This window comes from Scomber scombrus, chromosome 9, assembly GCF_963691925.1.
Source record: "Scomber scombrus chromosome 9, fScoSco1.1, whole genome shotgun sequence".
NCBI lineage: Eukaryota > Metazoa > Chordata > Actinopteri > Scombriformes > Scombridae > Scomber > Scomber scombrus.
In genome coordinates this window covers 8,162,629-8,190,185 of record NC_084978.1, presented here as the reverse complement: position 1 = coordinate 8,190,185, position 27,557 = coordinate 8,162,629, and the positions used below count along the sequence as shown (strand labels likewise).

At 39.1% G+C, this 27,557-nt stretch overlaps 1 protein-coding gene across 1 annotated transcript in view; it reads right to left on the bottom strand.

Moving 5' to 3' along the window:
- Positions 1-2,586: 2,586 nt before the first annotated feature.
- The window catches only part of pdgfc (platelet derived growth factor c), a 47,549-nt gene continuing 22,578 nt past the window's right edge, over positions 2,587-27,557 (bottom strand). Inside the window, exons 2-6 of the mRNA XM_062425843.1 lie at positions 19,875-20,067; positions 13,319-13,499; positions 4,646-4,856; positions 4,282-4,502; positions 2,587-3,747 (exon numbers count right to left, since the gene is read on the bottom strand). Of these exons, the coding sequence (XP_062281827.1) occupies positions 3,634-3,747; positions 4,282-4,502; positions 4,646-4,856; positions 13,319-13,499; positions 19,875-20,067 (920 nt within the window). The 3' untranslated portion in view covers positions 2,587-3,633. The remainder of the gene's footprint in view (positions 3,748-4,281; positions 4,503-4,645; positions 4,857-13,318; positions 13,500-19,874; positions 20,068-27,557) is intronic.

The window sequence follows — 27,557 nt, the reverse complement described above, 5'->3', positions numbered from 1 at the left end:
ACCAACTAAAGTGCTGGTGGTTAAGATTTGAGACAGTACTGTTAGTAGGGGTCGGATTCATGTCTTGGGAACTGACAAGTGTGACAGATAGAGTTTATTCTCAGTTTTTGTGCAAAACAAGCAGAAAGAAAGCAAGTGAGTAAACATCCAGGATGCCGTCATTACATCCTTACAGAAGAGATACTGTACCATTCAGTGGAATAATCTCTAGATCAGAGATTGGTAACTGATTCTTATATGATGTACTTCCATCACTGACAATCAGAAATACTGAATGGCAGAACTGAAAGGAACACATTGTCATTCTTAGGAAATATGCTCATTGGCCTTTTTGTTGAGGATTAGAGGAGAATATAAGTACTACTCCCATGTCTGTATGTTAAATACAGCTGCAGCCATCAGGTGATTATCTTAGCTAGCCTGACAGGTAAGAAAATGTGCTTACCAGCCCCTTTAAAGCTCATTAATTAATATCTTGTTTGTTTAACTTGTCCAAAACCAGATATGTAAAAGTGACAATTTGTGGTTGTCATGACAACCTCATGATGTGAGGAACTATTTTTTGGGAGAGCGCAGTCATTTCCTGGAGTCTTGTCATAATTGTAAGGTTACCAGGCAACCAGTGGGGACTTGAGGAATTTAACTGAATGTAAATTAGTGAGCTTTAGAAGTGCTTGTTGGCAGATTTTGTTACCTTCGCAACGAGCTAGGCTACTTATTTCCTACTGTTTCTTCTAGTCTTTATGCTAAGCTAAGCTAATCACCTGCAGGCTTCATAAAATGGTAGAATACGTGTCACAACATGTTTATTTTTTCGCAATCCATGTGATAAGCTACAGAAGGAAACACTACAGATTACATATACTATTTTCTTGTAATTGTGTGCATGAAGGTGTAAGAAGCTTCATCTTTTCACCTATTCAGACATGCAGAGATACTGTAAGGTCAAACCTGCAATGTATCAGAGGTTAGTCCTGTTAGTCCTGTGGGATGAAATGCTGGAGAGCTGAATGTGCTGCAACTGTAAAGATGATTCATTCGTAGCGGAGGCAAAAAGAGAATGTCAATGTCAGCCTTTGGTTAAAGCAAGTGTCAAACTCCAAAAACATTACCAGACTTCAGTGGGTGAGTTTCTGTGCTTTTTATTATTTGGTGACATCTGTGGTGCTAAGCAACTATTACTGTAGAGTCTGCAGTGCCTACTGCACAGTGACAGCAGATTGGATTTTCTGTTAGAAGAGTTAAAGGTTTTGTTCATACTGGTGTTTTTTTTTTGTCTGTTGAGTCCACAGTGGCTGTTACTGCTCTACATCTTTTTTAATCAAGATGTAGAAAGTTATTACCCTAAAAGTTGGGTGCACCTTAAGAGTTTGTTTTTCCCTATAGACAAAATGAATTAAAGTGGTTGCTTTGAGTAGAGCCACTTAAATTCCACCATGTTGCTGCGGTCTACATTGACTGAGGCTACTTTGGTTTCACAGCAAAGGTGGCAATGAGCAGAGGGACATGTGGGTGAAGGGTGGAAGTGTCAAGTGCTGGATCGTAGTTACACTCATACACACTTACGCTCACACATACACAAACATACCAAGAGCCAGACCAACTGCCCATGCGGTGTCACATCTTGTGCCAGTGCAGTGAGGTTTCCTCTGCAAAGAAACACTGCACCGACTAAGGAAAGCAGTCTGTTTAATATTATAAAAACCACACTGGGAGCCGGCGGGTTTATGCAGTAGCATCTGGCGTCACCGCAGATGCCTGCCAGGGCGCACATTAGATCAGAATAATTGGCTAGGACAGCAGCGTGAGATGGACAAATGAGAACCTCCTCCTGGGTCACCTGATGGCCGAGAGGGAGAATGAACAACACAGCTCAGTGTCTGATAAGAAGCTTGTGGAATAAAGACAATAGATAAAGCTTAAGAGAAAAGTGCTTACTTCTTATGCTTTAATGTAATACTTCTAATATTAGGGTTAGAACTGATATGAGTGAATATACTAATGTAAAACATTAGAATTACACACCTTGTTAAAAATATGCAGAGTAGTGCTTCACTTTGCATATCGCAATTCACCAACTTACTCATTCATGCATAAAACTAGTATATAGCTGTGTGAGCCGAGTTGCAACATGCTCAACACACTGAAGATGAAACAACACCTTGGCAGAGAAATGCCAAAGAGAGGAAATTACTTGCTGTTAAAATTCCATGGTTTGTGAATAAACCTAACACACTTCAGACTACCCATGTGGTTTTGTTGTTCTGAGAGGAATATATAATACTGAAAGCATGGCAGAAATTGGCAGAACCAATTTGTTTTACTTTATTTGAAACTTGAATCTGTGGGCAATATTTTTTACATTTTTACAGAGAACCTCTCAATCTAATTTATTAGATTGTGAGGTCAGATTTTCTCCTACTTAAATGTGCTTTTACCATAATGGAAACCACACATCTATCCCAAATATTACCATAATTTCTGCCAGTGTTTTCTTTTTTGTTTTTTTTTGTTTTATCCTGTTTAACTTCTCTGTTGGATGGGTTTTTTACCACTGCACACTAGTCCCAGGCACTGCACCTCCAATAAGAAATGGAAGAATTTATTTTTGAGTTCAGTACAATAAAATACAAACAGTTGTTGTGAAAAAGGAGATAAATAACTTTGGCATACAGAAAATGAAAAACAGCCATGACACATTGAAAATGTAAAATTACTAACAATAAAAATTGAGGCTAATATTACTGTACAGTGACACAAGCAAACAACATTTTGGACCTAAATTTCCCTTTCAATAAACAAATAAATACTTAATATGAACAATCTCAAATAGCAAGAACTGCTTAAAACTAGGCATTCCTGAAGCAAGCAGATATGACACAAGCATTGCTGAGATAGATGCAGAGCTGTGATGAACAACACCCAACAGATTCTACATGTGCAACTTCTGCTTGAGACTCTTTGGTAGAAAAGGCACGATGGTATGGAAAAGAAATTGAAATGAAATATTTACACATGATACAATTTTCATTAGGGAGGTGTTTAGCAATGCTGTTGCTGTGTTTCACCACAGATTACATTTGTGGTAAAACAAGAGGGAAGCAAAGAAACTGCTCATGAAAAGGCACCTTTCTTTGGTTTGACGGTAATAATAGAAGAGCAGAGGAAGGCAACTCATTTATAGACATTTAAAAAAAAGTACTTGAACAAAGATGCTCCCATTTTCCATAACGCTTTCAGCCCATGCTGGCTGAACTTTTAAAAAAAACCTCAAGAAGAGGAGGCATAAATGCCTCAACACCAAATACAGTTCTTATCTCTGAGGAGCTGGAGAAAATTGTCTTCAGAGCATATAGGTAATAGTCCAGATCTGCTCCAGTGAATTTTTGTCTCCCTAAAATGCACTCAGAGCACAGTATTGGTATTCCTCAGCAGTCAGATCCATTCAGTCAGATTTATTAGATTCAAGTCTGTTCTACTTCATCCAATTAGTGAAAGGACAACAGGATAAAAAAAGAGAATCTTGTTAGCTCCCAGTGGAAGTGGATGAGATACGGAACATTGCAACAGTGGCGGAGGTTCATTTCTAACATCCCGAGTGATTCCAGTGGCAGCTATTACACATGTCTGAGGTTAGTCCCAGTCATCTTTACACACACAGGCACACTCCTCATGGTGCTCCAAGGCCACATCAGTCATGGACTTCTGCAGGCCTCTGCCACCGCTTCGATGTTTAAGCAGTAGAACCTGCCACAAAAAAAGAAGATATTTTAGAGATTAACAGTGTGTTTCTGCAATAATGTTGTTTTGTTAAATGTGTTTTAACATTTCATGGTTTTTCCATTGAAGGTCGATGCACGCATAGCATATAAATAATCAGTATATATAGTAAATATCTATAGAGGTTTGAAAATATCTATGACTTAATGTCACCAGGTGCTAAGATTTCTGGCTTCTGGTTTTAAAAACACAATTTTCAAGCCCATTGCATTTCATTTCAGCCCAAAAATGAAAAGTAACCAAAAATTATACACAGAAGAGAGCGCAAATAGCAACACTTTAATTCATTTTGGCAGACACTTTTGTTAAAAGAAACTTACAATTTACAAGTACTGTTAAACTCAATAGAAACCAGAAATGACTGAAGACATAATTGAAACTTAGAATTGAATCCCTCACAAACTATTAAAAGTGTGATTTAAAAAAAGAAAAAAATGTTTATGTTGTTGCTCATACAGCCCTGCAGCAAACAGTGAATTTCACTATCAGATTCATATTTACCTCATGGTATTTCTTGGTGACCTTTGCGGGAACACACTGGCAGTCGTAGCAGCGATGAGCGCAACAGGCACAGTTTCCACCACAGCGCTTCACCAGAAGGCAGCTGGGCCAGAAAATGGCATCTGTTCTCTTTAGCTCCTCACGCAGGGATACAGAGAAGTTGCGTGGAGTGCAACTGTACAGTTGAACTTCCTCCCTCAACATGTTGAGATCAGCTCCCCCTGAAAGACACAGAGAGGATATGATCAGAGTCCATTCACGTCAAAACATCTAATTTTTTACAGAACAAAAGTAAAAGTATGTTTGAGTTTATATTCAATGTTATGTCCTGGACCATTGAACCCACAAGTTTAAAACATCCTACCTCTGGCTTTCTTATTATGGATGAAGGATTTCCCCAGCGCATGCCATGAGGGTTTGTACAACTCCTCTATATCCAGCTGCCATCGCTCTGGCTCCAAGTACTTCATGACCTCCTCCACAGTGCCCAGGTCTGCCACAGCGTCTGACAACTCATCAATTCCGTGCAGGGTTGGAGGAAGCACCACAGGACCTTCAGGTTCTGATACACTCTGCTGGAAAACCAAAAGATGAGATGGTGAGAGACGCAACAGAAAGGGCCCTAATGTAGATATGATACCAGTTAGTTGGGCTGCTGCTTTTGATGTGGCTATACACTATAGCACATAGAAATGTATGTGCAACTTTCTTAGCCAATTAAGAGAGATCAATTTAACCCTTCCTGTAACAAGCAGGATCAGCTCTTTGGTGGCAGGCAGAGGGACTGAGGCTTTCCTGTATTTGAGGTTCCCTGTAGCTCCTTATTGATCTGCCTTCCACAGGGCTAAAGATGATGAATCAGCACTGCTACCGGGAAGTGAATTTTCTTTGTTTTTCTCTACCAGATCTTAGAATGTGCTCATGTGCCATCTGAACCCCTTCCATCAGATACACACTACCCCTCCAATGTTTTGAAGTCTGCAATAGCTTCCCTGTTCCCTAGAAATGACATTCATATAATCTTTTTGCCAAATATGTTTAGAATAGAAATGTAATTGCTGCGTGGAGTATGGAGACCAGGGTTCACATCCTGAGTTCAGTGTCTGGTTAGGGTTTAGGGAACAAAAACACTCTTATTTAGTTTATGGAAAGATTGTTGTTTTAGTTACATGATTGTTAAGAGCTAATAAAATAAAGAAAACTGTTGACATTTGAGATATTTAAGTGACAACATGATCCATCCCCAACTAACCAAATTGCTGTGGGTGCCATATACAAATATAGCCATGAAAACACTTAAATTTGCAGAGGATGTTCTATTGCAAGAGTGGATATTTTACTGGGAAATAAATGTAATACAGTGAACATCAGTGAACATTTTGCAGATATGTAAAGTATCAACATTTTGTGACTCACCAGATATATATTTGCTATAAGTGAATTAACATTTCCTCATTATAATTATAGAAAATGTAACCCGTCACATTTCTCTCAAAGAATAAAAACATTGTACTAGAAAACAATAACAAATTGGCCATAGAGACTATTATAGATATTTAGATATTTAGGTTACACCCTTCAAACTCCCTTTACCAACTGCCTGAGGAAGCTCACAAGTCATTTTCTGTGACATTGTGGAGCTTGCAAGCTTGCCGTTGGTTACAATTGCTAAAACAACAACAAAATTATCCAGAAGGAACAACTTTGTCAGCACTGACAAGTCATGTTTTATGTCTACAGTGTGAAAAACTGTTAAGGTATAAAAAGACTCTGCAGTGGTACATTTTATGTCATTGTGAGAAATTGAGTTTAAATTGAGTTCAGGCTCATTAGATGCTACAGTGGTTTGGCTACAGTTGATTTAAACAGAAACTATGACTGTCTTCGCCGGCTGGTAGCCAGTCAAAGCTCTATGTGTGAGATCTGGTGATGTTTGGAAGTACTGTGACTACAGAGCCCTTTATAACAGAGAGTTGAAAAGCATTGCCACACTGGACACTGAATTGGATACACTTTATCAGATATTTCTGACAGCAGATGAAGAAAACCTACTTCTCCACAAACTAAATGAATATTTCAATAAATATTCCACCTGGCAGGTCTGTTTCCACTACACTGTGGGAATGTTGGGTGTGTCCCTTTTGCTTTCGCAATCAGTAGCTCACAGCAAATCAAGCTCTGGGTGGGAAAAATTGCAAGATTGTCATGCATGCTGAACCTGTATGGCATTTAATACATTTGAAATGGTTCCATGCGCTTGAGTTGAGGGGCAAATATAAATAAATTATGTCATTTCTTAGGTTGTCAAATGTGATCACATCTCTGTTTTCCCCATCTGCTTCACTTTACATAACAATATTTGTCCATTTAGCTCCCTTTAGGTGGCAGCATTATTTGTTTCAAGCTACCAGCCCTCCAGGCTACAGCATGCAGCCACAGAGAAGATTGATACCTGGGGTGTTGGTCTTCCCACGAGAGAAGAGGCTAATCTGTTAAACCTTTCAGTCCTGTGACGCTGCATTTGTCCAACATGTCAGCTCGCTGGTCTCTCTAATCTTATGTGACTGACAGGTAGAAGGCAACATTGTGACACTTACAAAACAAATGCAGCTTGTGGAGCATTGGAAACATTGGCTGTTGGCAGCTGGGTCTATAAGCTTCTGGAGAGGCAGAAATGTTCAAAAAGGAAAAAAAAGTGATTCCAGGAATCTGTATCTTCCCTTTGATGACTTCTAGGTGGGTATTAGAAAGGAATCCAGTGAGAAATGGGGGATAGAAGAGGAAAAGTTTCCCTTTCGTCAGAGGCCAAGGCACTGCATTGCAAGGATTTGTGGTTTGATTCTTGTTATGAATACTTATGCTAAAAATGAAAGAAGTCATGCTACTGGGAAAACCATTTGGATAAAATCTTTCAGTCAAATTGCTTATTTATTTCACAAGAATACAAATATAAAATCAAGAAACTGGGGGGATTTAAATACTTTCCAGGGTTAACATAGAGTTCATTAACATGGAGACGTTGTGGAATCCAGAGTATAGTGACTTTCAGCTGGTTCCCAGCAGGGGCAGCAGAGAGATTTAAGACAGATATACTGTAGTTATTTTGTGATAGGCTATTAATAAGAAAAAAACATATCAGTAATTGTATTGGCATTTTCATGCAGAATAGTTGTAAAACAGAGAACCCCCTTCAGATTTATTGACAGTATAAGTCCATATAACATATGTTGTCAAATCTCAACACCCTTTGGCGTTCTCACTGAATAAGTAGACTTTAAAGTAAGATGCCAGTGGTTTGACATGGCTGCACCACAGGCTGCAAAAACACAGCTGATGCACAGCTGTGCTCATGCCACATATTTGACTCATTGTAATAAGACTGCCTTGATAACCACTGTGCATATCTTTGGTTTATTTGGAACCTACTGAGATAAATAGACACAAATGTGAAAAGACTATGGAAAATGGACACATCATATAGTACACAAGAACAAGTAAGAGTGAATTGGACAATCCTTTTTCTGAACAGAGTTGCAGTTCCAGACAACAGAGGAAAGCTGTGATTCTTATTAGTCGAGCCTTGGCAGTGGCTAGCAGCGTGGACTGGAAGCCATTAACAGCTTGTGAATGTCGACGGTGCAACACTCCCCCAATTAGCGGCACTCTGCAAGCTCGGCTTCAGATAGACTAGCCAAGCAATCCTTCAGAGACACATCAAGATGGTGTGAATAAAACTATAAGTAGCAGATGAGAGCCCCCATTTAAGAAATTCAGGAACAGAGCACTTAAATGGACCACCATAACTTCTGACTGGGGGGAATTCAGAGCAATGTTTCAAGTTTGACACATAAAGACTTGATGTATGAACACGCATGCAATTAGTTGATAAACATGTAGAAAAGTGAATAGAAGAAGACTGTTTTATTTACCATAAATAACTCTTCATTTGTTTCCCCTTTTGTGTTAATAAAACATTAAAAAAGGAGATTAAGAAAAAGAGGAAGGAACTTAGAAATAGAAGGGATTGAAACAGAGTGAGTGAGATGATATTTAGCAAAGGCTTGGGCTCAGACACGGAGCCACCAGGTCAGTCCAGACATTTTATTTTTGTCTGACTAAACTGCTTGTTTCCATTTACCAGAAGCAAAAAGTGCATATATTTCACAAATGTATTCTGCAACAAAGGCCACAGTAGAGTATAGCAGTGTTGCAATGGAGGGTTGGAAAGCAACATTGTGCAGTTACAAATTTGGTAAATGTGCAATGTAAATTTAGAGATTATAATTTGTTTTTCCAGGCAGTTATTTTTGCATGATCAAGAAAAAACTGGATTCTGATGTTAATTTTGAACAGTCTGTGTCTAAACTTGTATCTTTTCTCGCACCGTGCCCCTGCACTCACTTATCTCAAATGAACTACATTATTCTCTATAAAGCTAGGTGCTTAACCTGAGGAACAACCTGAACCTTGTGAGACATGAGATTCAAGGTACTAAACTCAAACCCAGATTGGCATTTATTATGTTCCTTAACTCCTCGGTGAAAGGACTTTCCTGTTGGTTGCAGTCTTTTATGTAGAAAATAGCTAAGTCAGCAGACCATAGGCAGACATAGTGGAGTATTCTGACCTCAAACCAGTCTTCTGAAATATGTGCAGTTTTGGATATTACAATGAGACAATAATATATGCAGACTGCCCCATTGTATAATTAAAGGCATCTGGTAAATGGTAAAAGGATGGACCTTTTTTTTTTTTTTCTAGATTACATAAAATATCAAAGTGCACTAACATGCAAGTCACCTCCTATCACTACCAAACTCTCTGAACCCCCTGCCCCTTTAGAAATAACCTAATTTCAAGCTGTGATTACCTCATTTCCAGCACTCTTTGTTCTTACACAGCACAACCACACAAACGTATTTCTGGTAACTAAAATGACAGGTTCAGCTAACTATGTTGAGATGACAATTCTGAAATAGCATCTTGGGAGACATCTGGAAAACAATATCTTCTCTTTCACATGAAGTTGCAAACCACTTCCTTGCACAAGAGAGCTTTGAGTAAGCAACAAGGTCTGTTGTGCGTGAAAAAAGTGTTTTTACTCTCTCACTATACACCACACACTGCAATTGAGGTTGGTGTAAAAACAGACCTTAATTTCATCATGCCAACGGTAAGACTCCTGCATGGCTTTGCCAGTCATTACCATCTGTTTTAACAAGGATTTTAGACCTAACTTCTCTATCTAAATTTCCGTATTCACATTGGGGGTTTTATGTATTTAGCTTGTGCTGTTAACCACAGAAACATAATAAGCAATTTTTATGTTGAGAGTGTAAAACTCTGTTCAATCCATTAAAACACACAAAGCAGGAAGAGTTATTTTAATACCAAGGTAGTAGTGCAATTTAATGCTGGATCGGGAGACAATGATGTATGTTTTATTTGCTCCTTTAACCCACAACGCCCACCACTCAACACCCCTCACGCTCCGTTCAACAGACTCCTTCTCTTCTGTGTTTTAACAACCTCTTTGCCTCGGCCCTTTTGCTTTCCCAAAATCAGTTCCTGTGAATTACAGACCGGGTCTTATTTTTTTCCCCCCTTCCATTCCATAGAAGTGGTGGGGAGGAATTATTGCTTGTTTAAATATAAAGTAAAGTGCTGGCCCCTGCGTGACACGAAGTTCCAGTAGCTGCTTGACCACAGAGGAAACAGAGTGCTGCTGTTCTAGCGTGCTCCTCCTCTGACAGAGGAAGGTTCAAAGTAAAACCAAACTGAACCTGCAGAGGCCAAAACTTCCTTTTCCCCCCCTAATGGTTTCCGCACCTTCTAGAGTTGGAAAATGAAAGACAAAGTTGGTCTCTTGTTCCATCATACAGTTGGTAGTAGATATACTTTCATCCAGATAAAAGCATTTCAATTTAAAATATAATTATTTCATACTTTTTGTATAATTTTATTTTACTTTATATTAATCTGAATACACTAATCCTCACATTATTACATATGTAATAATCCAATACATTCCCATAGATATGGATATAAAACCTCATCATGGTTTTTGGTACTAACTGTACGAAAGGTACCAAAAGTTGGTTGACAGCTACTTGTGTGTAGATAAAATTTAACTTGAGCTTCCTTTGTCAAATGGAGACATTTATTTTGCAGAAAAACAGGTATAAAAAAATTCACAAAAAGTATTATTTTGATATTGTTTGGCACCTGGAAGTTGCTTGATGTCATCTAATATTCTTCATATATTTCTAATCTACCTAATATTGTAATTCTTTCTTTGTAGTCTAATTTAACCATTGCCATTTCATCAATAATGTACACACATAATTCATTGCATGTCTGTCCCAGAAGAGGGATCCACAACTGTTATTCTTCTTGAGATGTTTTCTTTATTTGGGGGGAATTTTTCCTTATCTGAATTTAGCATTTAAGGATAAAGGGTGTTGTTTGTGTTACAGATTATAAAACCCTGTGAGGCCTATTTGTCTGTGAGCTGCTATCTGCACTATCAGTTGTAATTCAACAACAATCATTAACTCTGCCACAGGGAGCTTGTACGTGCAGTGATAAACTGTTTACTTTCAACATAAAACTGTGTTTTTGAATATTACTGCCTTGATATTCAGCATCACACTGAATCCTCTTTCAGTTAGTAGCTGATACCCACAATGTTGTTTTGGGTTTTAAGGGTGAAGAAAGAAAGAAGTAATAATGTGTATGAGGGATAAAAAAACAAAAAAACCAAAAACAAAACAGGAAAGCTTTTCAAGCAGAAAAAAAGAGAGAATACAAAGCGCCATCAGTGACCTCAGTTGCCTATTTGTGCTTGTCAGATTGCACAGTGCTGCAGGCCATTAGGGATTAATGAGGAGTAGAGCTGTTTACTTAAAGCAAGTGAACAGAACTAAAACATGACAGGTTAAAACATGGCAGTTGTCTCTTTAGTTTATCTCCAGGCTTTTGTCAGCAAAGGGATCAGGGACAAAAGGATTCTGTGTATGTGTGTGTGTGTGTGTGGTCTTAAGACCAGGGCAGAAAAAAAAGCAAGAAAGTGAAAGAGAATGAAGGATTGGAAGAGGATCAAGGAGAAGATAGCTAGATATACAAAGGCCTAGAAGTCTTTAATAAAATATATATATTTTTTTAGATATTTGAGTTTTATAGTAGCTATGCAAGCAAGAGTTTGAGGCCAAACTGTAGAGTCAAAATATAATCTCACTTGTTGTTTTTCTGGTAAGGTAATTTTCCTAACTTCTGAATCACTGCCCACATCTCTGATTCATTCAATGATTCAAATTGGTCTGGTGTTGAGCTCATTGATGGCTGTTTCTTACAGGTTCCTGTAGAAGTGATGGAACAAGGGACGTCTACCATGTCCTGCTTGACACCCATGCATGCTGCTATAATTTGAATCTGTAGTCATACTTCTATTAATATCATCATTGTTGTTGTTACTGTCCCACTCTGAGTCTCTCTCTGTCCTCTCTCTCTTGCTCCTCTCTCCTTCCTTCCTTCTCTTTCAACCCAACTGGTCAAGGCAGATGGCCTCCCACCTAGAGCCCAGGACTGCTTGAGGTTTCTTCCCATTAAGGGGGAGTTTTTCCTTGCCACTGTCGCCAAGTGCTTGCTCTGTGGAGAATGTTGGGTTTCCTAAAGTTAAATTAAAGAGTACGGTCTAGATCTGCTCTATATGAAAACCTTTGTTGTGATTTGATGCTATGTAAATAAAATCAAACTGAAAAGTGTTTCTCTGGCTTGGAGAAACAACTGGCTAATCAGAGTTTCAAACATCTGTTGCACGGGTCTCTCCCTCATGCTCTGTATGAATTTAAGGTTATATTGTAACAAAAATCTGGATACATTTTTCTACCTGCGAATTTCTCAAAGGTCGAAAAGGTGAACAGAAAATGTTATTACATTCTCAGTTGCAGGCAAAGGAAAGAGAAAAATAATAGGAAACAGAGAAAAGAAAAAGTGGTTATGTTCTGTTGCCAGATATACAGTATATTGCAGGACTAAATATAGAGTAAAATAACATGGGTATCTTTGTAAAATGGGATAGTTTTAAAAGAACATAAAGGCAGATTTTACTTTTGAGCTAATGTATGTGAGGATAAAACATGAAAAGAAAATGAGACAGACAGACAGCAGCGTGACAATTTTCCACACAAAAAGCACTTCTATCTCTTAATTCCTACTTTCATTTCAGGAGCTTGAATGAATCCCCCCAAGGGTCAGAGGACCTCTTTGTGAATGGCCAGCCACTTATTGTCTCCATCTCATCCCAAGCACCACCATCAGTGACACTGAGACACCTTGACCGTCAAAGTCATCTTAATGGATCTATAGATACAGTACATGTTCAAAGGCTATGGTTTTATATAGATCAAAAATATAGAACATAACAGTTTGATTATAAAAGTGGAAACAATGCTAGACACAGAAAATGAGAAGATTACACAGTTTCAAACCACTTGGAGTCAATTTTGTCCACTAAAAGACAATCTGTAATCTGTAACTCCAGGAAATAGTACAAGACAGGGTGTTGTTTTGAATTGTGCTGTATTTGGAAGTGGACATTTATGTACTGCACCCTTAGGAAGAAAACTTTGTACTCACCTCTGTCTGTGCAGAGATTGTGGACATTTTGTTTTCTCTGTGTATAAGTGAAAAAGATGTCCTAGCATATGTGCATCCTCATAAAGAAAATACATGATAGTACAGGTGCCAGATGTTCCAAAGTGCCTGAACATAATTTATCATAGAAATGTTTAAAACCAGCTGTACACTAAAGCAGAAATGTATAATTGCACATTAAGAGTGTTGTGTTATGCAACAAGCAAATTATTTTATTCATGCTTGGATGGAGAGGGTTTGCTTGCTGCCATGTCAACTCCCTGAGGTTAGTGCACTTACAACTGGAGATAGAGGATGAGACATTATATGACAGCTAAACTCTCATCGGTGGAAACTCACAATACATGTTTTTTTGACTCCTGACCATTGATATTGTACTTACCACAGGCAGAAGGGAGTAGCGGATGCAGAATCCCGGTTCAGAGGGGAAGTACTCATCAGAGATGAAACGGATCCTGATCTGACTGCCTTTGGAAATGTGACTAGTTGGTACTGACTGGGACCCACACCAGCGACCCAAGACGGTCTTTTCAGTTGGTTCTTCTATCTCCACAAAATCATACCTGATAGGACAGAGACAGAGAAAGAGCAAGATGTTAAGATTTACTGTGTTCCATGATACCTAAATGTTTTTTTCTCAGTTATACTACAACAATTAGCGAGTACTTGCTGGGTTTGGGCATTCTTATGGTACATTAAGACTTCTACACATGCATTTTAGTTGATTTTAATCGCATTTCCTCTCGTTAAAAGTTTGTCAACACCTGTAATGCTTGCCATGGTGCTTTTTCCTTTGCCTTGCCCTTCTGGAGTGATTATTACTGTATTATGAATAGAACTGCCCAGGGAAATAATGGCTTAACCAAATTTATGGCAAAATTAACGGTAGGTTACAGTTTCTAAGTGATGAGGGTTGAGATTTTTCTGTATCATTTATTGTCTGAATTAAATGAACATTGACAAATCTCAGGTTGGCTGACAGCAGCTGTTTTTAATGTTTAGCAGTTAGAACGTGGGTGCTGATGTAGCTTTTTGACAGGCCTATTACTGTGATGCTACCTGTAGTCACTGAAATATAGTTGAAATATAGTTTTCATTAAACCTTGAACTAGTTACGCTGTATGTTGACTCTGGGAGGGCAGCACAACCAGCACAGATGACAGCGAGTTGGCCAGTGGGGTGGAGAGGGGGCACCACTACCTACACTCACTCTACCCTGCTACCTCCTTCATCTCTTCCTCACTCTCATCGTTCTTCTCACCCCTCTTCTTAGTAAACTCCAGATAAGTGTTTTTTCCAGGCGGGGAGTTCCGGTCCTCTGAGCGGAGGCCAATGCGGAAGTAACTTAGAACTGCATTCTATCAAAAGGCCATCAGGGGGCAACCGTTTTGGTATCAAAAGGACTTCCTTCTCTATACAAGTCAATGGAGAATTCACCAACTTCTCACTTGATTTCTAACCTCAGTAAACGTTTTTTCAAAATGTGTTTATGGTCTCAATCGCTAGTTTAAAGCCTTCTTCAATGCAGTATGATGTTCATTTGTGAAATTTTGGCCTCCCTGATTTTATATTTGACGATAAAGCAGTATGCATTAGGGCGTGGCTACGTCGTGATTGACAGATCGATTGATTCACAGGTTCAGGAGCGCGGACAGATTGACTGTGTGGAAATAGCCGTGAACTTGTTTCACACCGACAATTTTCTCCTGAGTTTTGTGGTTACAGTTAGTCGTAACAGCTAACTTGGTTAGCATCACCAGGTTGCCGGTGTAGACTGTGGTAGATCCAACCCTCGCAACCTCCCCCGCTCCGCCTCATGCCCCTCCTCATGCCCATGTAAGTAGAATCTGTGTTTTTATTTTTGCACCTAAAATTTTCAAGATGGCACTGCTCAGATCCGAAACTATTGGTTTCCAAGCAGCAGTCCACAAACCAATGGCTGACGTAACGGATGTAACGTCCATTTCTTATATACAGTCTATGGTTTTTTCATCTATGAGTGTGCACAATGGACTTAAATTAGAGGTGGAGATCTCACCCAGACCCGACAGAATAATTTCCCTGCCTGTGCTGGACTGCCTAGCAAGTCCACCTTTTGAACCCCTGGATCAGGTGAACCTAGAAGTGGTCTTTCAGGACAGCTCCTCTTAGCTCTGGCATTGGCTAAGAGCACAGGTGAATTGTCAGCATTGTCGATGCACCCCTTGTGTTTGTCTTTCAGTGACAATAGATGGTGGAACTACAAACGAATTCAGTGTTCGGGTCTAAGGTCACCACTTCGTTCAGGTCAGCGGTTATTCACTTTAGGGATTTCTTTCCCTCTCCTCATGCTATTGGGGAGGAAAAGCATCTTCACACTTTGTATTCTGTATCTGTGGAAGACTGACTGCCCATTTGTTTATGATGGTAGTCAGGCTCAGGGAGCCTTTTGCTCATTTGATCTGTGATGCGATCGGCAGGTCTTCCTCCCCAAAGAGATCTAAAGGCACAATCCACCATTGGCATTGCATCTTTGCTGGCATAGTTCAGGGGTTCTCAGTGGAGGTCATCTGCCTGGCTGACTCCCGGTCCTCAACCTCAACCTCTCTGTAGTTGCATCTCAGCGACATGATTTGTTGGATTATTGTCTGATTCAGCACTGTATGCCTGATACCCCCAGATTTGAATGGCGAGTTAAAAAGATATTTTCCCAGGGTGGTGAGAGGGCAAACCAAGATCGAAGCCCGTTAGACGGCCACACATGTCGTCATACAACTGGAGTTACATCCAGGTAACTACTTCATATTTAAAATATACAGTATTTTTCTGACTATAAATATATTGTAATAATATTGTTATTGGCTAAAAACTAAATATTATGTCAAAAAACTTTCTTTTCATTTTTTAAAACAATATTGGTTTTGAAATGATGGTTTAAAAAGGTTTCACATATCAACTGTCATGCAGTTCACTCACACATATGCACATTCCAGCTGATAAAAATATAAATAAAATCATCAATTCTTTCAATGTACTAAATATTTCTTTGGTTGTGGTGGCGATCAAACTTTGTGACCTTATAATTACATGACAGTCTCTCTCTCCACTGGCCACCCTGCCAACCTATAATACTGGTAAACATTATGAAGTGCAGAAGCATATGGCCATGTTCCAGACTCCTTTGGTGTGCCAAGGCTAACATCGACCAACCTTAGCACTTAAGACATGCAGGAGTTCAGGAGTTCAGTTTTTATTATTTATACCTGTGTGTCTAACCAGTGGCTTCACTGCATTCAATAAAGCTTTGTTTTACCGACTTTTCACGGTCTGGGATTAATCACTTTGCCATTTGCATCAACAGGCACGCTAACCTCTCAGTCAGTGCTGCCAATTCGGATATTTGGATTTCAAGGACATTGTTTACATTTTGCACAGGCTTGACAGATTCGGTTCAAGCTGGTTTCAATAAAACAACATGGAGGGACACGAGCAAGACTAAAAATGGATTTTTCTGTGATGTTAAATAAACTGAAGGGGAGGGGTGTTGATAACTTTACTGACTCTGCTGCCTTTGATTTGGAAAGTTACACAGGAAGTTTGTTAGCAGTACAAACAAACCTATTGGGAAAAGGTTAAACTAAAATTGTACTCCTGCAAAATGGTATATTCACAGATTTCATGCCATGTGCAAATGGTAGATAAACTAGCTGGTGTGTAAAACATCTATTTATTTAAATGCAAACCAGACTAACATGAATGAAAAAAATATTTTGGAAAAGGATGAAACATAAGTCTAGCTTCTTAATGCCTTCTCAATGGAGGTCAGTTAAGAGGGAAGTTTTGCTCACTAAAAATCATCCCTCAGACAGCTCCAGAGCTTTGACAGATGGCTCATCAATAATGCACGATGCCCTTGTCATTACACATCGCCATGTGTTCAGAACCACCATGTCAAACAGCGGTTTCTCAGATTTACAAATGCATTGACATACATACCAAACTGTCTTACAGTCACAGTGAAGAGAATCTGTGCAACAAAGACATTTCATATACAGCACAGATAGGATTACTTCCCTGTACACTGCAAGGAAAATGTGTTCAGTATTCTCAAATCCCTCTCCTACATAGTTTGCAGATTAGTAGCACAAACACTGTTTTTTACTCCTGTCCTTTCAGACCAAAGACAGTATAAATACATAGAGTATAAATGCCTCTTTGAGAACAGTCCTGTCTGTGAGCCGTCAAGCACGACTCTGCTGCCATGCCAACCAGCAGCAAGACCAATCCCTCTCCAATATGCCTCTCCTCCAGTGGATTTGGTAAGAATGCTTTTCATCGCGCCACAGACAAACAGAATACCAGATGAGCATCTCAACTACACAGCCTCTCTCTCATCTTAGCAAAGACTTCTCGCTCCAGGCTTGCTACCAGAGTCGAACACGTCTCCCACTGTTGTTTGTTTTATCCGAGGCCATTGCTCTGAATCGCTGGACAAGAGATTACAGTCTTGTTTATTTGCATCACAGTGTGCAGTGGCACAAGGGTAAGAGCAGCGTATCAATAGCATTATGTATGAACGTTTTTTTTCGTTTTTTTTTTTTGCTGTAACACCATTAGAATAAAGGTCTAAAGGGAAATCTGTGAATACATTTTTAAACACACATGAAAGATAAAGTAGATATGCAGACTAGGCCAGAGGCTTATGTGAAATTGTATGTGGGGGGTGGGGACAAAGAGTGTGTGTGCATGTACTAAAAGAGAAAGAAGGAAAGAGGACAAGAGAGAAAAGACAAGTACTGTAGATAGACTTGTGAATTTGTGTCTGTTTCTGCTTGTGATTGCATGCTGCATTCATCTGTCTACCAGCCCTGCCAAGAGTGTGTATCTTGGGATCCAATCAAAACCTGTTGGGCCTCAGTCGGGGTGGTGAAGAGAATGAAAAATGTGAGAGCTGGAACGTTAGACGTGGCGATGACTTGAATGACCCTGGAAAAGGATGTTGTTATTGTCTCTTGCCCCTCTCCCTGAGGACGCTGACTAGTGCAGTCTTGTAAAAGCAGGACTGCACAAAAGTTGTCAATCTGCAAGTTGGCCCACTGTGGAACTTTCCCCCACAGGGTTTCAACAGCAACACTAACCTCATTCGTCAACAGGCACCTGGCCCACCAAAGAGGTTTGCTGGGGGGCTCGGATTACCTGCTCTCACATACTATTTTTCGCTTTTCTTATAAGCAACAAACAATAAAGAAGGGATACAGGCAGCACAGTAGCCTAAAGTAACATGGTTTCTGCATGGCAACACATTTCAGCATGTAAGACAATTTCCTAAAATAGTGGCCAGGAACTTTATTTATCTCAACTGCAGAGGGTACCAGGCCTTTATTGGAAGCAGGTTTATATTAGAGGAAGGCCTTCAGTTCTAACTGCCTCTGTTTATAATAATACTTATGGTAATCCACTTACACCGACTTGCAGAACAATAATTCTAGCAAATGTTTTGGCAGTGCACCACTTAGCTGCAGCATGCTAAATGATGCTCATTGGCTTAAGTTAATCTGGTTACCCTGGTTACCCATGCCCATGTAGTGTCGCTGTCGTCATTATTAAAATAATTAATTAAAATATGCACTGTTATCCCCATATTTGAATGATATCGCTCTCTGTCTCTTCTGTCTCCCTCCCCTCTCTGTGATGGAAGACTAGAGGGTTATGAATGTACTCCTAGAACTAGAGTTACATCCAGGTAACTACTTTATACTTAACTGGCATACACATTATAAAAGAGTTTATCCACCCTTGTTTTTTCCCTGGCCTGATTTCGGATCCTGCCTTTATTTGTTTGTGTCGCCCATGCCCCCAGCCATTAATGATTCAAAGCCTCATCTTCCTTTCATTTCAGGTAACTTCTTATGAGGTACATTCATCTAGTGCTGCCAACATCTAAGCTTTGTCAGCTCTGTTGAGAACTGTAATTTGCTTTGTCATCCATTAGGGGGCTCTCCAGGAATGATTAGCGAGGTCACCCTCTTCCAACTCTAATCCACCTTCTCCTGATTGGACTCCTCCATGCTAACCAGTCAGTTGTGATATATTGACAGCAGGGAAGCATAATGCACAGAGGGTAAATTGATCGTTGGGGCTCGGGATCCCTGTTTAAATTGAAAGGCAGCAGAGGCAAACCCTGGCAGTAATGAAAATGGGCTCCTCAATAAAGTAGAGGATGTACTGTATGTATGTCAATCACAAGTGTTTTTCAAGAAATCACGTGAGCAGCTAAAAATATTGATTAAATCAAGGGTAACATGCCGGCCTGTACCCTGTCACTATGGTGTCTTGGGCAAAACAAATCATTTCAAGATTCACAAGCTGCCGTGGCAGACCAAAGGCAATTTCACAAATGGCCACACTCTGACTCTAAATCTTTAAAGATAGCCAAGAACATAGGCAGGACACGTCTTTACCTCCGCCCAACACGTATCTGGCATGCCAACTGGGGAAGCCCCCATTTGATCAGAGCTGGCCAAGCGAGTAGAGTAAATTCTTAATGAAACACTGCACACTGCTGCTGGGTGTTATCCTTTTTCAAGTGTAATGAACAAAATTGTCTTTGAGGCAATACAAGCTTCTTTTTCGTATATGCATGGACGACTGAAAGTATACCCGAAGCCAAAATCAGTGAGGGGGATCCTGGTAGTAATACTATCCACTTGTTGCCAAGTATTTCTCCTGTATGCTAACTGTATACACATATTACAATGATCCAGAAATACTGTATAACAAATTTAAAGTTAATGTCATGTTGTCAAATTTCTTGAGAGTCTGTTAGCATCGCGACACATTGATAACCAACTGGTCATTTTCAGCATGAATAAGGTGTATTGTTCCTTAAAAATGCCAAGAATATTTAGATCTGCTTGCATTTACACAGAGAGACTATTGTTGATCTAGTTTGTTCTTACTTGCATATTCCATCTTCAGGGTCCTCCAGACCAAACCTCTCATCAAAGGTGAGCTGGATCTTCATGTTGCTTGATGCCACTAGTCTCCAGACCAACACTGTATTCCTGGGATAAGTGTGTGGAAAGTCTGGGCTGTGGACCATTCCCTCTCCAGATACTGTTATGATCTTCTCCTGTTGGGATTCTTGCACTCCTAAAAGAGAGAGCAAGATATAAAAAGGGAGATAGAGAGAGAGAGTGAGGGAGAGAGAGAGAGGGAGAGAGAGAGAGAGAGAGAGAGAGAGAGAGAGAGAGAGAGAGAGAGAGAGAGAGAGAGAGAGAGAGAGAGAGAGAGAGAGAGAGAGAGAGAGAGAGAGAGAGAGAGAGAGAGAGAGAGAAACAAATAAAGCAATTGATTTAACTAAATTGTGATTGGTTCAAAAGTATTCCGTTAACCCACAAGGGAAGTTGGACGCAAAGCTTGTAACAGTTCTCAGTTCTCAGTTGGAATAATTTTGTTTTCAGACACATTCCTCTTATTATTTTCTATTTATACACATCAGTAATCACCTTTGACCAGGTATAATGAGATTGATCAATACAATTTTGAGAATATATACACTTTGTCATACATCACATTGTCACAATCATTTCATGGAAAGAGGTAAAAAATATTTTATTCCAACTTTATTGGCTACCGTGTATATGGTGAAAGCAGTGTTTTGACCATAGACGATCTTCCCTGTTTCTCTGATTCAGTTTTGCTCACTGTTGTGTTGTGATACAATATCTTGACTCTACAAATTAAAGCATTAATTCAATATGCAAAGCACTTCCCAGCATACACTGCCTGATGGATTTTTACCAAAGCTCATTTCATGAAGCCTCCAATGCCCGTTGGGACCAGCGACTGCATGGTTTTAATCATACTGATGAAGCTTGTCACTCAGTCCCCCAGGGCTCCATCAGACCCTGTCACCTTCAGGAGAACAATTGCAAAGATACTTCTACCTGAGCCTAACGAACATCACAATGACAACCCCCTGAAGCCATTCTGATTACACAACTTTTTTCCGTTCATTAAGTCAAAATAATAGATCATATGAGGGGAGATGAGCTGATGAGTTTTACATTTAAAGTAATCAAAATAAGGATTATTTAGAATAAATGTAGCATTGACAGTCAGTAACAACTGTTGATTAATACAATGTCTTTGGAAATTCACATATTTTTCTTATGAGGAGAGGATTAATTTAGTCCTAGTCTATAAACAGGGAATAATCCAACTAGTGTTTTTTTTTTTAATAAGTGAGAAACTATGCCTTCTTGTTAGCATGCAGATTAGCAGATTGTGCCTAGCACACAGGGACCCGTGAAATGTTGCAGGCCATGCTGTTGGTCAGAAAATATGTGAGCTAACAGATCATCTGATTGCAATGTCTTGTTTTCTGCAACATGATAAATACACACACTCGTGTGCATGTCTGCATACACAGTCTTTGCGCTAAACCAGGCTAAACTTGCCATGAGCAATGTTTGTAATGAATGTACAGATAAAAGTGATCAGGACACTCTCAAATCCACTCCACTCTTGATTTGACAGAAAATAAGGAAAATTCACAAAATGTTGTATTTTTGCCGCAAAGTTTTCTTGGTTTGTCCCTCAAAGGAATATTGCACTCTGAAGTAATGCAAAAGGAATTTTTTTTTGGATTGCAGTATGGAGGTCAGTGGATAAGGCTACAAAACACTTATATAATTATACAATTATAATTACAATATTGTCTGTAAAACATGTGGTAATGGTTTTGAGTTAAGATTGTTCATGTTGCACCTATCAGCACTCCCCAAGAGTTTGGGATGACAAACATTGACACCACAACAATATACTAATAACTCTGAATCAACATGCTGCTATTAGTATCAACATACTCTGTTGAAATTTTAATGACAGCCTTTCTCAGATGAATTCAGATCATTCCCAGCCTATCCTCAATTTGTTTAAGTGGTATTTATTTTTGTACCACTGATGATCATTCAATTTTCACAAGCCAATCCAATAAATCTACACGTCAGAGGAGCCAGCAGGGGTTTAATGTGCTCAGGAGGAGTGTGCTGCTGGAGGTTTGTTCATTAAATGGATGAGTAACCATTTTCCCAGTGCAACTTGTTTGGACACATTTATATTTGAAACACATTGCAAACTTGATTGCTCTTTATTTTTCCATACATTTGATTTAAGGATGTGATTCATACCCAGCAGGGTATGTGTGTGATTCATACTGAGGTTATTTGCTCGCAATAGGAATAAAAACACAGACGGGTCAAGTTTGTGCCAGGTACTCACCCTAATGTCAAATTATAGTTCCACACCAACTCTGAGTTGCTCAGGATGGTTCCAAAGACAACAACTCTGTCTGAAGGAGTGGTCACTGAAAATATGTGAGTGAAACCAATGGCAGCTGGGTTCTGTCTGTATTTCACTAGCAATACTCGTTGTGGTAATTCAAAGTCAATAACAATTTGAACGTAATTGTCGAATGAAAGCACATTTAGTAAATTAGGTATTAAACATACAGTATTTGGTAATATATTATATATTGCAATATAACAACAGCATATTGAAAATAAGAGAATGAATGGGAAACTTTTTAATATAATAAATGTTGTTTTGTTTTTTGTTTGTTTTTTTTTACATTAAGAATCCAACATTTTGATCTACATGAAATCTGTACTCACACCTAAAATTAGTATATGACATTTTTGCCTTTCAGTTTTGTTTAGTTCTTCGTTATTGAGTGAAGGTCTATTTGTAATGCAATGAAAACCAGCACTTTTATCAAGATGCAACTCAACAGCCACACTTTTTAAAATCCTGGCATCTGACTGATTCTGTCTATCAAAGTAAGTAAGTAAAACATAAATTACATCTTTTTTTCTTTAAACAAACAATTACTTCAGATACTGCAGATATCACTTGGATGTTTTCATTTGGGTTTGGTGGCGAGCCAGGTGGGAACAGAATGAATGACGGTGTACCTGACTCAAAGAAAAACAAAAGGAAGGGGAAGGCTTCTCAATGAACAGGCTCTTTCACAACTGTATGAAGAACTGGCCTCAAGTATAAACTGCCTCATCAAGCATGACTCCTTTTTTTTAAAGGCAAATCACACTGTTTGCTAAAATGATACATGTGCTCCTTGCAGACTGAAAACATTTGAGACATTTCATGTAGCATTGGATTGAAAACTAAGCCCCTTGAAACCATATTTCTTGGTTGAGAAATCCTTTATGACTGCACCTTTTGCAGTTAATAACAGGATGATATATTTTGTTCCCGCTGCCAATATTTCTTTGATGTCTTTTTTCAAATCATTGAAAAAAAAAAGAAGCTGATTGCCCTTTAATCTGTGTTGCAAGTAGCGGCAATGCACTAAGTTTGATTGACTGTTGCTGGCTCAGAAGGAAACAAGCCAATAGTTTTCATTCTATTGAAGCTTGGCTCTCCATCACAATGACATGTTTTTAATTACGTCCCCATTACTGTGGGCTCCTACACACAGGCTCATAACGTTCACAATTAATAATGTTGAAAAAAGTGTGATTCTTTAATATATGACTCCAGATGTGTTGCATTCCATGTGTGACTGTAGGTGAACATATGGTATTAATAAGTGACCAAAAAAAACAAAAAAACAACAAAAACTTGCACAACTGTAAATAGATGACTGATTTTAAGGGTTCCCCCTGCACATAATTCCTTGCAAAAGTGTACTAAATGTTTGCTGGAACGCGTCTTTATTAAAACTGTAATTAAGTGGAGCATGTGAAAGAAAAATCTGGGCCTGCTGCTGCAGAGAGAGGGAAAAAGAAGGGGGAAAAAAACCCTTGACATCAAAGCATTAGGTCTTGATGAAAAGGTATTCCTGAAATCTGCCTGGATGAAATCATACTTAATCCAAAAAGTCTGCAAATATCCTGCTTAATCCTTACACACTCATCACAAGTAATTGCAGTAGGTGGGGGAACAATGTGTTTGCATTCCTGTTCAGTTCAGGTCTTTGTGCGTGAAGCTCAAGAATAAACTGTCCGAGTGATTCTTCGCTGTGGATCTTTTGTTTGCTTGCATCAAAGCAGAAATTCCTCTAAAGTGAGCTCTTTCAGGGTACATCAGCTAAAAACCAATATATGATTAAAGCATTATACACAAGGTCACAAGCCGGCCTTATTTCTTTTTTTTTTTTAAAGCTTTTCTTTATCTAATAAACAATGCTGTCTTTTCATGCTTCTTTTTTCAATTTTCCAACTGATATCCTCCCATACTGATTCATCCTCCATGCACTGTAAAATGCATAGACACGCTACCAGTCGGGCCAGATTCTGGGTGTAACTTTGACTTGAAAATGACCTCACTCTTGGGGTTAACCAATGTCATCTAATGATCAGAGAAGCGGTCCCCTAGAGTGAATTACCTCAAACATGACTTTTCCTTGACCTACTTTTTTCCTCTGTGAGGAAAGTAGAGCCGACTATTAAGGGAGGAAGTGACTCTGAATAAATAGGACCCTATACAGTGCAGCCATTGTGCTTTGTTCACACGTTAGTGGGTGAACCATTCATGCTGTTAAACATTAACCTTTCCCCTGCCAAAACAAAACTGGAGAACCATGGACATATGCACTTCCAAACTATTACATTAGACCACATTACAACCCTTCAACATGAATGAAAATGGCTAATAAACTACTATTACTAGTAATAATGTTAATAACAATAAGAATGAGAGGAAGAAGAAGAAATGACTAATATATGAATTAATATAAATACTAGACTGCATAGCCATCATGAAGTATAGGAGATACAGTACATTAGAAAATGTACACATGACCAAATATTCCACCCAACCCCCCCACCACACACACACACACACATACACACACACACACACACACACACACACACACACACACACACACACACACACACACACACACACACACACACACACACACACAGACACACACATAAACCTCATTCACCTAAACACGCTCTCAAGCAGAAACATTACATACATGCATACCCAGATGCATTAATAAATGTTAGATGCCTCCAAGCAAGGATGTACTAATGAGAACGGTCCCTTTGTTCAGACTGCTGCATGTTTCTCATAAAAAAGGAGAGGGAGGAATGAAAACCATTCATTCGTGCTTCTGTTAGGCTCACTAAATTCATCTTTCTTCACATGATATCATTACAGTCTCTTGCTAAAGCGGCCCTTAGCTTTAGAGTTTATCTGGTGGTCACACTGATTGATGTAGTAGACATAACTCTGGCTTTCTTTTACAAAAAAAGCAACATTTTGGCCATGCTACTATTCAGACCTGAGAAAGGATTAAATGTTTCTGGCTTCTTCAGATAACAGGGCAGACAAGATTGTCTCAAAAGGGAATACCCATTGTTTTCCATTTCAATTGGTCCTGACAAAAAGTTAAACAAAACAAAAAAAGGGGGGGCTAAATTCTCACACTGAGAGGGCCACATCAAATTGATATAGATGGCCATGGGACACCATATTTGCTCAATAAGTTGGTCAAATTATTATTTCCTCACATTATGGGCAAAAGATTGCTTCAGACCTATATGGTGTTCTCCCAGCAACCTCATGCATCAAGAATAACCACCCACGACAGCTATTTCCTGTCCTGTAATCGACAGCCAACTTACTGTGACACTAAATCCAAATTGTTTTTAATTTCAGCCTTGTTACTTGCTGATCAAAATGAATGAAATCCCCTTAGCAACAGAACTAAAGCAGCTTTGGTAAGATGATGAAACTGAGCCTAGCAATGAATTCCTCCTTTTTTTCTCCTTACTGCATTGGTTTCAGGTCCGATGCAATCACTGCAACATCTGTTGCTTATTAAGACTGTGCAGTGGTTACTACAGGTGCAGTAAATTCCCGACCCTGCTTATTGCTTTTGGGTTTACAGTCAGTCGGGCAAAAAAGGGCTAAAATATGGCATGGGAATCTTTCATACCATTAAAATAATTTGGCTGTGGGGGATGCAGTTCTGTAGTGATTTTAATCTGCCAGACATATGCTCCTGTGTTACGGTCTAAAGAGGAAGTGGAACAGGTTTGACACCCAAACTCCCTGTAGAGGTTGCTGAGATAAGGGCTGTAAGATTCATCCCAAAAGACACTTGTCTAAACAACCAGATGGATGCATGTATGATTAATTAGAAAATACAATACATTGACATATCCATTTGTGCTCTATTTTAAGACCCTGTGGAGGATAGTTTTTTGGTGCAGGTACGTATATAGTATAACATTCTGTGAGCCTTCTTTATCAATATCTGTATCATGGGAATTTGTGTTTGACAACATAAATATATAATGTATTAACATGTATCAACAACATGATAATAATGTACCAAAATAAGTCATCATTCACTTTAAGAGTAGTCCAACCACAGACATTGACCAAGACACCATTTCGATGTTTGTGTGTACCTCTTGTGTTGGATATTATGTGTGATAAACTAATTGTGCTGTCACTCACAACTGCAACAAAACCACACATGCTCCACAACACCAAATGTAGTCACTGTGTAATATCCATTTATGGTTTCAAATGAATTCAAATTAAGTTGAACAGCATAAAATAACCTTTTAGTTTGCATCATATCAACGGATAGATTTGTGTGAAAAAGAGGATAATGTTGCCTCTGTGTGTGAATAGACCCATGACAAATGTGTTACATCACAAGTCATGGACATAAGAGCATAAGAGAAAGACTGAGACTAGTGAAGATCTATTAAGGCAAACAGTAGCAGAGCTGCCAGACAAGCGGTTTCCTCTTCATGTTTCTTTTTACAACAGAAATGGGAGGAAGCAAACCATCATACTTATAACATTGTATTTGCTGTCCAGTGTATAAAGTAGCTCCTCATCCTGTCTAGTTCACTTTCCAAACTCTTAACTTCAAGTTCTGTCATCAACAGGTGGGAAATTATGACCCATGAAAGCCCTTTAAGTAAAGGGTCAAAGGTCACAAGAAATGCAATCAGTCCCAGCACTGAAAGCACTAAGTGTCTTGGTTCTGCTGTGTTGTAACATAGTAATGCAAAACTTTATTGATTAATGCAATGAAAAGCTCAATTTTCTTGCCCCTATAGCTACAGGGAGGTGTGACCAGTGACCCTTAGAAGGGGGGAGGGTGATAATAACCTGCTCAAGAACATTTTAGCAGGGCAGATAATATCTAACAGGGTGCTGCACTCAGAGGTCATACTGACGTCACACTCTCTCTCTAAGAGTAGGTCAAACTTGCCAAGTGGGCAGGAGGGACATCTGTTGACACCTGCTGCAGAGGCAAAGCAAAACATTTGCAAATCATATCAGATGGCTCAACCTGATACCACTAGTGTTTGTGTGTGTGTGTGTGTATGTGTGTGTGTGTGTGTGTGTGTGTGTGTGTGTGTGTGTGTGTGTGTGTGTGTGTGTGTGTGTGTTTGTACACAGTTCTGCAGCTTTCCCACATATGGTCCAACATTAGTGAACCTTTGTTTCACAGTTCCCTATTCACTAAGTATTTACCCAGTTTGTATACAGTGAATTGTAGTACATTACTGGGTTATTATCAATTGTAATAAGCAGGTAAACTACAGCTGAAATATTAAGAAATACTTCCATATTAC